At 37.3% G+C, this 14,143-nt stretch overlaps 1 protein-coding gene across 2 annotated transcripts; it reads right to left on the reverse strand.

Annotated features, from left to right (window-relative positions):
- Positions 1-310: 310 nt before the first annotated feature.
- kctd17 (potassium channel tetramerization domain containing 17) lies at positions 311-13,611 on the reverse strand. Of its 2 annotated transcripts, XM_055175699.2 has the most exons (7): positions 13,177-13,609; positions 6,518-6,626; positions 5,841-5,932; positions 5,464-5,562; positions 4,571-4,696; positions 3,524-3,646; positions 311-620 (listed from the first exon to the last, which is right to left on the reverse strand). In XM_055175699.2, the coding sequence occupies exons 1-6, from the start codon at positions 13,528-13,530 to the stop codon at positions 3,551-3,553; spliced, it is 876 nt and encodes a 291-aa protein (XP_055031674.2). In that variant the 5' UTR covers positions 13,531-13,609; the 3' UTR covers positions 311-620; positions 3,524-3,550. The 2 variants fall into 2 exon arrangements, with proteins under 2 accessions (XP_055031674.2, XP_055031675.2); XM_055175700.2 differs by lacking the exon at positions 3,524-3,646 and having other exon boundaries at positions 13,177-13,611.
- Positions 13,612-14,143: the final 532 nt, after the last annotated feature.

Below are 14,143 nucleotides of genomic sequence, written 5' to 3' on the forward strand. Positions count from 1 at the left end.
CTTAAACATACAGCACCCAAATACATCCCAGTGACCTATAATGACATCATAACCTTGTAGCTGGCGCCACTGACTATCACAATGAATCGCTGCAGACTGAAAATAGGGGTATAGTGCACTTCTGGTGGTCTGCCAGTGGGACACTTCTGGCACTATACCCAAAACGGATCTACACGTTTGCTAGATGAAACATTGGCTGGCTGTATGTAGAGGTACTATTTGCAGGACCTAAAACCTAATGAATAAATGATTTTGATAACATTGTCATTCTATTGATGTAAAAAAAACAACTAAACAATAAAAACCCTCATTGTCAGGATATTTCGGTCTTTTTTATTCAAATGCATTGTTCAATAACTAGTTTGCACTCTTTGGTAACAGGTTGTGTACTAAGATATAACTGTGTTTTCTTAAATTGTAATCCGTTTATAGAAATGTTTTAATTCAGCACAATTTTTTGCTGCTGGTTGTGAAATTGTCGTCTCCTAATACCTGTTGCTCAAGTCAACAAATCTAAAAAAAGTATGGCTTAAAACCAGCATCAAGAGCACAATCAAATAAATATCTAGAAAAATAAAATTAATTTCGTCCTACATCCGGGATCCATGGATCTGGAAAAGCTGCAAAACAGAGATGATATTACAGACATAGAAATATACATTCAGACTGATTTGAATCATTACAAAATATTTCAAACAATCACAAGCAGTTTTGAGTGGAAAAATGTCCTTATGTCCTGTGCATTTATGTAAACCAATACAAATTTTGTAGTAGATGCAGTAATGGGTGACGATGGCAATGACTCAATGGCAATTTATGGACACCAAGCTATATATCAAAGGAGTCATTTGGTTAAATGGTCATCACTTCAAAGTTTTGTAACCTGAGCTAAACATCTTTCAATAAGGGGTCTGGTGCTATGTGGTAGTACTGTAAATCTGAACACTGAAATGTGTAGTTGAATTTACATATTATATGCAATTATTACTCATGGGGGAAAGTCATGCTTGGGTTTTTGCTAAAAGGTGAAGGCTATTGCATTTCATTGCACCACGCTCAATAAATGCAGCAGGTAAAACTACAAGTCAGAAAAGTCCTTCCATGCTGTAAAAGTCATACCACCTACTACAGTATATGCACAGTCAGCAGATATAATCTGTTCAGATTTATTATTTGGTGCAATAAAATGCAATTTACCAAAACCCTCTTTAAAGGGATAGTTCGGCCAAAAATGATACCAAACCCATGATTCACTCACCCCGAAGCCGTCCGAGATGCACATGTCCATCATTTTTCAGACAAACAGATTTTCAGTTATTTTAGAAAATGTTTTAGATCTTTCAATTAATCACATGTGAAGTTACAGGGTCCAAAAAATGTGCATCTATCCTTCACAAAATAAATCCAAATAGCTCCGCGATGACAAACAAAGGCCCTCTGAGGGCAATCCGTGCCGTTTTGTTGTAGAAATATCCATATTGAAAACTTTATAAACGAAAATAACCCGCTTTCGGCAATGCCGCCATCCCAGTCACGTCTGCATTTAAGATGAGCGCTTACGCAGTTTACGGAGGTTTCTCTGCTGCTGCTTCCCACCCTTCGAATTTGTTATACGTCACTAAAAAAAGTGCGTACACTACGCTAATACTCTCTCCTGAATACAGAGGAGTCTAAGATGGCGGCACCACCGGAAGCCAGTTATTTTAATTTATAAAGTTTTAAATATTAATATTTCTGTGCGGATTACCCTAAGAAAACCCCTGTTTATCATCCGGGTGCCCTTTGGATTTCTTTGGGGAGGGTATATGCAGATTTTTTGGACTTGAAGGACGTAGACCCCGAAACTTTGGGTCATTCTACAAAAAAGGTGGAAATGCTTGTCCCTTGCTTTTGCAGACCCCTTAATCATTTAATTTGACCCAATAATCCCATAATGATATATATTTAATAAATATAGACTGTCCTTAAAATGATGAGTTTATTTATTTAATTTTCTTTTTATCCTTTTTTTTAAAGTCTGGTCCTGAAAATTGCCCTGTCCCTTTGATCATACAGGGAAGTTGAACTGTGTACTTATAATTTAAAACCATGTTTTTTATAAAACAAATCTAATTTACATTTACCTTTAACCCTGTATTAATGTACTACAACACTGAAATGGTAAAAATACACTATTAATATGAATTATATCAAATAAATATTTGTCCCCCATATTTATGTCATTGGTGTTACCCTACCCTTTTATTTTGAAACAATGCATCAGCTCTTTGAAGTTTTTCATGGGTCAAGAGGTCAGTGAAAGAAGTGCAGTGGAGGAAGGCAAAAGGTTTTTGAGATGTCTTACCTTATTTGTCTAAAATATCATAATATATCTAAGAATTTTGAGATAAATTTTTTTGGATGTCATCATACGTGTTATTCTTTTTTTTATAGCTGTTATAGTGTTAAGATCTTTACATAAAAATACATTATACTGAATAAGTATGTGATTGTTACATCTCTGATGAAATAGCACATGGCTAATGGCAGCCATTTTGTTAAAATATAATTTTTTTCTGTAAATTGTCATTGGTGTTACCACCATTGGTGTTACCGTCATTAGTGTTACTTCTCTAATGAGTACTTTCTAAGCACTATTCCTTTAACTGACCAACATAAAACAAAACAAGATGGAACATTTTATGAAAGATTATAAGTTTTATCATATTCATTATCTATTATTATATTCTAATTTTGTCATTGGTGTTACATTGTGTCATTGGTGTTAAAAAAAGTTTTGGTGTAATGAATGTATTTTCTTGTACTTTCTAGTAATATTTTGTTGTTGATATGGGATTTAAGACATTGTTGATATTTCAGTCTTTGCATCAAAGCCTTTTTGGTTGAATATTTTTGTTTTTGTTGGTTTTAAAGAAAAAAGTCAAACTGAGAATCAAATAATTTCATACAAGGCTGGGTAAAGATGAAGAATTGAATTAAACAAATATTAATAATCAATTATTTTTTTGCTGTTACCATTCCTCTACTCAACCTTTAACTAAATACACAAGCTGTTATGAGAAAAAATATTTAGTATCAACATTAATGTTGTTTAAATCACAGGTAACACCAATGACAAAAAATTGATTCATGGATTCTTTATTCAAATGTATTAAAAAAGTTAAAAATAGATTAAGTTCCCCGTTTTGCGGATTCATAGATTTGACAAGTTAATTAATACTATTAAAGAAGTTTTGGGTATGTTAAAAGAAGTTCATTTAAGCAAATTTCCATTACCTGAATTCCACCTTTTCTGTAGAATGACCCCTTTACTGTTTAGCAGCTGAAGGATATGACATTTTCTAAAATAACTGAAAATGTGTCTGAAAATGTGTCTGGAAAATGATGGACATAAAGAGCCCGAACGGCTTCAGGGCGAGCAAATCATGGGTTCAACATCATTTTTGGCCGAACTATCCCTTTAAGATTAAAATTGTGTGCATCTACCACTATTACAACACTATAACATGTTAACATTCCTCACCAATTCCTTGGGTACACTATGTTTCTGCTAATCTCTAATCCACTCATTGGGGGTGGCATTTCTGGCTTCCTCCTCCTCTTCCTCTTCCCCCCTTGCTCCATCTTCCTCCTGTGTTTCCGAGGTCTAGTTGTGTTATGAGCGGACAACGGAGAGAACAGAAACCGGAGGGATCGGAGCGCAACAGATGACAGCATAGCAAAAACAATGAAGAATAGTGTGAAGAACAGGTGTGCGAATGGCTGTCAAAGCTATTGATGGGGATCATACTAATGCATGATAAGGAATGGGGAGAGATGAAAAAGATGCAGTTTCTGTAGGCCGTAAGCATGTTGGCACTGTGAGGTGTCGATGAGATGACACAATTAAAAATGAAACCTGTTAAAGGAATACTTCACTTCTCTTGGAAAATATGCTCACTTTTCAGCTTCGCCAGAGCCAAACATTTACTTTCCACCGCCTTGGAATCCCCTCAGCCGATCCCCAGGTCCGGCGGTAACACCCCCAGCATAGCCCAGCACAATCCACTGAATCCGACCAGACCACCAGCATCGCGCCAAAAAACAACCAGGCGCAATGATATTACGCAGTGCCCGAAAATAGTCCCCTTCTATTGAAAGTTACCAAGGGGACCATTTTCGGGCACTGCGAAACATCACTACGCCTGCTGCAGCCATATTACATCAGCAAAGTCCATGATTATTACGCCAGAGAGAGAGTATAGTTCCTAGTCATATCTGCCTAGAAAATCGTAACTTTTAATTTTCTGTCAGTCTTAGTACACGATGTAACTACAGAAGAGTCAAGTTTTAAACAGAAAAATATCAAAACTCTTTGGTTATTTTTGAGCGCGATGCCAATGGTCCAATCAAATTCAACGGACCATGCCAAGCCACGCCAAAATTGGTAGCGCCAGACCCGGAGATCAGCCGAATGGACTCCAAAACGGCCAAAATCAAATGCTCCACTCCAGGGGAGCTGGAAAATAAGCATATTTTCAAAAAAAGTGGAATGTCCCTTTAATATGTATGCGTCTATGAGCGCTCCAACCTTAGTCTTGTGATTCTGCTCGGTCCCCAGTCCTCCACCTGAGGTGTGTAGCTCTTTTGACACTACACAGAGAAATTCGGCCTGGTCCTCGGTGCCATAGCTGTAAGACGAGCCGATGTTCACCATCTTTAGAAGCAAAGAGTAGACAGACAGAGTCCTTTGTCATGACAGGTACTTGAGATTTGAGGAAAGGGATAAAGACCTTAAATATCAAGATGCATCAAATGCAGTCGGGGTACCAAAATACGTTTGATTTTTATTATTGCAAGATTTTTGTAGGTCAGATTTTAAAATTGTCTGGCTGGTGTGCATTGTTTCTGCAATCATTAACAATTTGTATGCCTTTGATTTTTAGTTTTTATGACCAAGTTTTTTGTCTTTATGCAATTGTACCCTATTGATTACATGTTAATGCGAACTCGTGAAAGATGGTAAACAAAGAGTTTAGTATATACCTTAAAAAGATGTACTTGAACCTTCTAAAAACACAAAATGAGCTTAAATACAAACAGATTTCTTACAAGTATAGTACACCCAAAAAAATGGTACTTAAGAATAATGCTTTTTGGGTAAAATGTAAGGGCATTATAAAAAAAATTCTTAACAGCATTTTCTACAAAGCTTGAATAGAATATATAGCATGCAGTTTATATTCCTAATACTGTTGAGAGAGTTTGATGCCCATGACCATGTTAAATTTATTTACTTGATAAACCATGACAAATTTTTGCCCACATTGCCCACTTTTAGCTGTGTTACTGGACTCTGAATCTGGGGGAAGAATTGGACACTGGGAGCGTTAGGATCAGGGTAAGGGATATCAACTCCGTGTCAGTCCAACCCACAGTCCAGAGCAGTCCAAGGCGGGGCTTTCTGCAGGGACGCACGCTGACCTGCTCAAACTTCCAGCCATCCGACATGGTGGACACCATCTGGGTGAGCTCCTCTTCCTGACACTGCAATACCCGATACACGTGCTTTGGTGGTACCTGCTGTATGACAGTAAAAGAGAGAGGGCAAGGATGAGTAGAGAATAAATTAAAAGATGTGGTGGGAAGCAAAAGATGATGCCGAATGCACGTATGGAAAGAAGAGGGAGTGTGGGCGAGAGGCTGATGGCTGTTGCATAAGCGCACCAATATAGTCATGAGTTTAAAGTAGAAACTGTAATGGACAGAAATATCATTCTGCTGAGAAACATGAACACAAAGCTATTTAATTTCTTCAAATCAAAACCATGTTGAGGTGTGACAAAGGCTTTGCTCATTACCTGTGTGGCTTTGGAGTCCCGCTCAAGAATCCGATCTTTGATTAATTTAATCAGTGGTGTTATGTTGTAAAATTCTGCCTCTTCCAGCACACCTGAAATCACAGACACCTTGCACTTTAATAATGCAAAAGCCGCTAAACTCCACCTCTGTCAAAAATTAAATCATGATATTGACCGAATGCTCTCAGCACGTATTATACGTTCATTAAATACTTTCGCTTCAAATCTGCTTGTTCCCGGCCTCAAGCCATTCAGAAATGCTGCTTTGTTGGCAGAATCCATTAAACGACAGCATGATTTTTCAGCAAGTCCTCTAAGTGCACGGAGGAAGAATTGGATGAATGAATGTGCATGTATGTCAAGGTGCAAGAGATATTTGTGAAAAAGTGATATTTGAAACTGAATTACATATCATTTTCATTGCAATTTAAGTGAAATTACTGAACCTAAAGCCTGATAAAAATGCATATTTAACATGTAAACATGTCAGATGCACTTGGAGGGTTTTGCATCTGAGCTCCTTAATTACAGAAACCTTTTTTGAGATTTTTTTTTACATTATGCTTTGTTTTGGTGTATTGTGAATATCAAAAATTGGCAATATACAAAAAACAAAGATTTAAAGATTCATCGACTGAAATCATTTATTGTTTAAATAAACCATAAATTAAACACACCTTCTTCTGCCAGCTCCTTGTTGTAAACCAGCTTCCCATGTCGCAGGTAGTTGAGTATGGGACCGAAATAGGTGGGGTCTCGGTCAATCACATATGCACCAGTTTCATCCTATAAACACACAGATCACAGGACTCAGAGAATGACTTTAAAACATTTTCACAATATTTGTAGAGAAAATCCCTTCAAATGATGAAAATATAAAGATGTTACACTTTTCTGGTAGACAGGTAAAGAATTAGAAGTCTATCAGTACAGTATATTGTATGTAAAGAAATAATGTATAGGCAGGTTGTTATTAAACAACATATATAAAATTTTTGTGTAATATTAAACTGTACCTGTCAAAATGATTTGCAACATTCGGGTTACCATGGGTTATTAGTTTTAAACGGATGTTATCTGGGAATAACAAACCTGCAAATGTCGCGACTGGCAAATCAGAATCAACAAGACGCATAATATGTCAATATAGACTCACCTAAAGGATTATTAGGAACACCATCCTAATACGGTGTTTGACCCCCTTTCGCCTTCACAACTATCTTAATTCTACATAGCATTGATTCAACAAGGTGCTGAAAGCATTCTTTAGAAATGTTGGCCCATATTGATAGGAGAGCATCTTGCAGTTGATGGAGATTTGTGGGATGCACATCCAGGGCACGAAGCTCCCGTTCCACCACATCCCAAAGATGCTCTATTGGGTTAAGATCTGTAACTGTGGGGGCCATTTTAGTACAGTGAACTCATTGTCATGTTCAAGAAACCAATTTGAAATGATTCGAGCTTTGTGACATGGATCATTATTCTGCTGGAAATAGCCATCAGAGGATGGGTACATGGTGGTCATAAAGGGATGGACATGGTCAGAAACAATGCTCAGGTAGGCCGTGGCATTTAAACGATGCCCAATTGGCACTAAGGGGACTAAAGTGTGCCAAGAAAACATCCCCCACACCATTACACCAACACCACCAGCCTGCACAGTGGTAACAAGGCATGATGGATCGATATTCTAATTCTGTTTACGCCAAATTCTGACTCTACCATCTGAATGTCTCAACAGAAATCAAGATTCATCAGACCAGGCAACTTTTTCCAGTCTTCAACTGTACAATTTTGGTGAGCTTGTGCAAATTGTAGCCTCTTTTTCCTATTTGTAGTGGAGATGAGTGGTACCCGGTGGGGTCTTTTGCTGTTGTAGTCCATCCGCCTCAAGGTTGTGCGTGTTGTGGCTTCACAAATGCTTTGCTGCATACCTTGGGTGGTTATTTCAGTCAAAATTGCTCTTCTATCAGCTTGAATCAGTCGGCCCATTCTCCTCTGACCTCTAGCATCAACAAGGCATTTTCGCGCACAGAACTAACGCATACTAGATGTTTTTCCCTTTTCACACCATTCTTTGTCAACCCTAGAAATGTTTGTGCGTAAAAATCCCAGTAACTGAGCAAATTGTGAAATACTCAGACCGGCCCGTCTGACACCAACAACCATGCCACGCTCAAAATTGCTTAAACCACCTTTCTTTCCCATTCTGACATTCAGTTTGGTGTTCATTAGGTGAGGGTTGTTTGTCTGTATAAGGGGTTTATAACATTTAATAATTGTACTTCATAATTATGTAAAATCAACATTAAAAATAAAAAGAAAAGTAAAATCTTTAATTATTATGTAGTGATTTATTTAAAGGCCACGATGTTTGAAAAACGTATTGGAAAAGGAGACGGGCCGACTACCAAAACACACTTATAGCCAATCAAATCAAATCAAATCAAATGCCGGATTGCGTATGTGTGGGGCGGGTCTATCAACAGAAGGTTCAGATTCTATTGGGGTAGGGGCGTGTTTGTTTGGGTGATTTCAAATATCAAAATTGGCTTTCAAACATCGTGGACTCCGCCTTTAAATAATATTTTAAAGCTAAAGTTCACCTATGAAAAAATACTCTCATAATTTGCTCACACTCTCAAGTCATCCCAGATGACTTCCTTTTTGTAGTTGAACATAAACAAAACATTTTATATTAAAATGCTATCATGTTCTTTTATATGGGGCTCAACATGGAAGTCATATACATCAGGAAGACATAAAATTACTATTCCTTTAGTAATGTTAACTTGACCAAGCCACTGCAATTGCTGAAGCTCTCTGACTTAAGCTTCTGTGACACATGCAGTAAAGCCCCAGGGAATAAAAATGTGATTTCATGGCACAAAAAAGGAAAAACATTAAAGGAAAGGGCATGTGGAAAGTGGCAGTGAGTGCAGGTCACGTTAGCATGGCCACAGTCATTGTTCCAGAATGACTGGGACTCTCATCTTTGCAGTGAATAAGAGCTCTAGCGAGACACAACCTGCGGAGCTGTCCATAACACAGAGACAACATCATACCTTAATACCACATAATACAGAGAACATTACTCAACTGAGCCCTAGGCATGATCACTCTGAAAGACCAACTGTGCTATAAAAACACCCAAAGAAAGGAAACTGGATAAAAGAAATGAGAATTAGAAATGTAAAAGCCTGTCAAGAAGATGAATAAATGTATATTGATTTTACAAAGGTCTCAAGATTTTAGAAGCACTGTAAATGAAGAGTGGGGGAAAAAAAGAGTACACGTGAAATTGGATTAAAAACACTTACTAAAAGGTGCACTGTGTAAGTTTAAGGACGATCTCTTGCCAGAAATGCAATATAATATACAAAACTACATTATCAGTGGTGTATAAAGACCTTAAATAATGACCTGTATTGTTTTTATTGCCTTAGAATGAACTATTTTTATCTATATACACGGCGGGTCTCCTTACATGGAAGTCCCTGTCATGTTTCTACTGTCCATATAACTACTTGTTTCAGCGATTCAAAGTCGACTCCCTACTTTAGAAGCCAATAACTTTATTAATCGTGCACTTTTTGGTTCAACTACTTTTTGGATCTTTTTGGCTCTTTAAGAACAACTTTCTCCAAATCAGCTTTGACTCTAGAGATGCTGTGTGGCGTTGCCATGTCCTCTGCTTTTTTTCGAGGTTAGATTTGGGCTAATTTTTCTTCTGTGAATTAAAGATAAAAATGATTTTGTTGATTAGTTATTGGTATTTGGGCTGTTTATAGTCAATTGTATGCTTTTGGGCTAGTTTTAAATATCCATTGGGATGGTTTTGATACACGAATCTGGCAACCCTGGCTGTGCGCTTGCGCATACGTTTGGTTCGGATTATGTAAAATGTACATGTAAACCAACATTTTAATCAGACTGCAATGTTTAGGGTGCATGTAAACTGTACTGTCGTAACCTTCAATCAAATTAAATTCGGATTGAAAAATTTTGTGCACGTAAACATAGCCAATCAAGAGTCACTTACATAGATTCAAAACTTAATTAAAACATGTTAAGCACAAACACAAATCCCATTTTTAAAACCGCAATCGCAGCAGACATTAAACATGACTAGACTTGCATGACAACACCTGTGCATGACTCCACCAGCATCTCGTTCACAGGGAACAAGCTGTCCCTCCAACTGGGATTTCACAAGAACACGAGAATTCATATGAGATTTTACACACAGCACAAATATAACCTAAACATACAACACGTTAGACCAGACAAGTCTGTCTGTCCATGCCCATCTAGTGTGAATGTTTAACTTGCAGTTGCGCAACGACGTATGAAAACCATTTCCCTAGGGAAAATAGCTGCATCACATGGGAAATACCTGGTAGGGAAACAAAGAGCTTATTAATTTCAAAACAGAGCTGCATAATAACCCGTGTTTTCACGGTGTGCAAAAAGACTTGAACATCCATGTATAAAAAGTAAAATATTGAGGAACTATTCCTCATATGTCTTGTGTTGAGATTTTCACTTGCAGAAAAGGTACCAAAGCTGTCACTGGGGTGGTAGTACCCCTTCTAAAAGTACACCTTTGTACCTCAATATCTGTACCTACATGATACATATTAAGACCTTTTTAAAGCCATCAAAAGATGATAGAGCATTTGTAGCTTTTTTCTGACTATGTTAAGGTTTTGAGAAGTTTGGTAATAACATTCTGTCCAAAACCTTGAGGGGTAGTGGGGATACCATCTGTTAAAAAATGGCAGAGAAAACTCCATAGATATTTTTGTTCAAAAGTCTTCAAGGTGTCATGAATCTAATCCCATTACAAAAGTGACATAAGCGGTGAGAGAGAGCACACAGCACAGGAGAGAGCCTGGTAATAACTGAGCTATGATGGTGATGAGAAGATATGAGATGAGCTTAGCAAGACTTCTGTGAATGATGTACTTTAAAAGTGGAATAAGAGGAAATATCAGAGGATAGCTCGGGAGTGTTGCATAGTGCGCTTGAAGGCAGGAGTGCTATTAAAAGACACAGTAAATAAAATACGTAATATATATTTATTATAAGTTAATAACCGTTTTGTGAAGAAATCATGGTTTCCCGCAGCACTTTGCAGTTCGGGTGGCCCGCTCAAGCTGGGAAACCCTACCGCCTTAAGTCATTCAAAAAAAAAAAATTTCGCTGAACAAAAAGGCCATCAAGTGCATCTCGGAGAATATTGCGGACGCGCTTCACACCGCGAGCGGGCATGCACGCCACACGGCCGACTGCAAATTTAAAGTTAGCTGGTGATTTTGTTGTTTGACCAACCTGCTAGCTACTAGGTTGCATGATGTGCCTGTTGATTTGATATAATTGTTGAGCGCTCTTGCTCACGTTATTTATGTGCATTATTTACATGCTACAGTAGTTACACTCCTTTAAGATAATGTAATTAATAGTGGGAAATAATCTGTTTTTACAATCTTTGCGCTATTTATCATCGTTCGCCAGGCGTTCTACAACATCTGCCTCAGTTTGTTTATTAAACCCTTTAGTTTCACTTCTGTTATAGTTTCTTCAAAATTAAGTTTTATTTGGGTGTTTTTAATAAAAATATTTTAATTTTCATCATGACATGTACACCCCGCACTTTGATTGCCACGCACCCGGTCCCGCCCACTTGTTCAACCCTATCACCTTAACTAACAAATTTTCTGCGAGAAACCCTGGAAATGCTCGTCATAGAAATAAACTTAAATACGAGGGCGTCCAAAAAAGTTTTGAATTGTCATGGAAATAATGTCACCATGCAAAATAAGAATATAAATATAAGTGGGAAACTGGGGGAATAATAGATTTTATTTTTATTGTATACATTGTATTTAGGGGGCATCACTGTGATGAAGTTGGTTTTGCCATTTGACATTGGATGTTAGACAGATGTTCAGCGGCTATAAATGTCATCGGATCCTTACTGTGCGAGTTTAACCGTATAAATCGTTTTGCTTTTAGAACGTAGAACTGAATTCAGATGGCACATTATCTGTTGTAGTCTGTTCAATGTGTTGCCACACACAGATGCTTCAGCACTAACAAAGTAAGGACCATACAAAGTACAGAAGGGGGGAATCTTTTTCAAATCAATTTAAAAGAGTGTCTTGTTATTATCATAACAATTAGAAGCTGATTTTAGTCACAGACCTACAGCATACTATTTAAATGTATACCAAAGAAAAGACTCTTAACTCTTAAGAAAAATAATCTTAGCTTTTCAGGATGACTCTTGTTACTGGTTAAAACATTTTGCATTTTGTTTTACATAAGGATGCTACTATTAAAATAATATTCATATATTGGGCTACATACATACATATAGTTTACAATGAAATGCATATGTATCTGTAATCTAAAAAACACTATACAAAACAATGTAAATGACTTAGCATTCCATTTCAAATGTACATTACTACCAGCAAAAACATTACTGTACTTGTTCAGATTGTTTTCACATGGTTGACTACAGGAGGGTTGGTTGGTGTATGAGATGGGGGGGACAAATTCAACAGCTAAATTTTTGGCTCCTGGAAGCGATTCTGCTATAAAAGGCATTCACTTCACACTGGATAAGAAAAAAATCAGTTTTTAACAACCATTTTCACACTAATATCAGAACCGTAAAAGGGCATATGTAAAGGTCACAACAGTTCTGTTGTGTTATAGTTGTATATGTCCAAATGCCATTCTAGGAACCAAAACGCAACACACCCTTCAAAGTCAAGATTAAAGGGCACCTTTACTTTACATTACCGGATGTATTTGTTTATATTTTACAAGCATGTGCTGTAGTTATGTATATTCTATACGTTTTAGAAATTAAAGATTAAAGCATTTGGATGGAATTGTGCGTTTTTGCTCTTCGTTTAGTACGGTGTAGATGGTCCTATAGTTACCTTGCATCATTACATTTTAAGATCTATCAGTTACCACAATGCAGATTAAAACAGAAAATAAAATTGTGTTCTCTTCTACAGTTTAAAACAACCTCAGTATGTTTCTTCTCATTAATAGATCATTGGCGATTTAGCGTAAAGATTTTCCAAAGCTGAATCTCTTTCAAATGTCAAACGTGAAGTAACGAACCACTTTATCTAGGTTTGCCAATCACATTCATGAAGCCCCTCTGCACAAAACCAGCTTATGCTGGTCACAAAACTGAATGAAGATGTGAACGTCTGACTTAATAATGCAAAGCTGTTTTAACACACAAGCACGTGTATGCATCCGAGCCTCATCGTCATCATTAAACATCATCATCATTCACTTTTACCGTATCTGAGTGAAGGTCCTTCTGCTGACACAGTCGATACAAAAATGAAGTTTGTTCCTTGAGCAGCGTTTGACGTGTCGTTAGAAACACTGTCCCACCGACGTTGAGACGGACCCATTTGCCGTTATTGCCTCCGGTGATGTTAACGACGGAACCGTTGCCTGTGATGTTTTTCTCCCCGACGGATTCAACGGCAGTAGATGTGGCTGTCGTGGCTGATTCGCTTCCGTCGCTGTCTTTGTTGTTATTGTTGTTGTTGTTATTATTGTTGGGATTGATGTGTGTTGTTGAGATGGATCCAATTTCCGGTAAAGCCTGTAGCGCCGCTGTTTTTCCTTTGTCCTCCGTTGCCATTAGGGCAGGAAACAGAGACGAGTGTGAGGCGAACTGTCAGTACGGTTCTGTCTCGCGCAACTGCGCATGCAGCATTTCCTTGTGTAAAATAAGGGCAGCTGTTGATTGGCTCGTCCCTGCGGCGCGTTGGCCCCGCCCCTTTCACAGTTGATGCGTTTTCGCCAACCTGTTTCTGCATTTTTTTGGATAATTTAATACATTTAACCATTTTAATCAAGTAACTAAATTAGTTTTAATAAATGTGTACCCTGTAATCTTTGTCTTTTTTTATTTAATTTTGACAGATTTTAAATAAAATGTAAATAATCTTATAAAGACTATATGAATAAATTTCAATATATATATATGTTGATTACTATCTTATCTAACCATTTTAGGTATTCTAAGCAAATATTAAGCACATCATGTTGAAATATTATGTATACAGTCTCATACTTAGATATTAATTTACAATGACTATGTAAAGCTATTGTTATAAAATAGGCTATTAACATTTGATGCAAAGTCCATTACATACATTTTATGTCTGGCATTTGTGTCCATGACACTAATACCATCAGTAATTATAGACCCCAAGAGTGGGTGCATGGTGATAAATGTGAAGTTGTAGGTG

This window comes from Misgurnus anguillicaudatus, chromosome 4 (genome assembly GCF_027580225.2).
Source record: "Misgurnus anguillicaudatus chromosome 4, ASM2758022v2, whole genome shotgun sequence".
Classification (NCBI taxonomy): domain Eukaryota; kingdom Metazoa; phylum Chordata; class Actinopteri; order Cypriniformes; family Cobitidae; genus Misgurnus; species Misgurnus anguillicaudatus.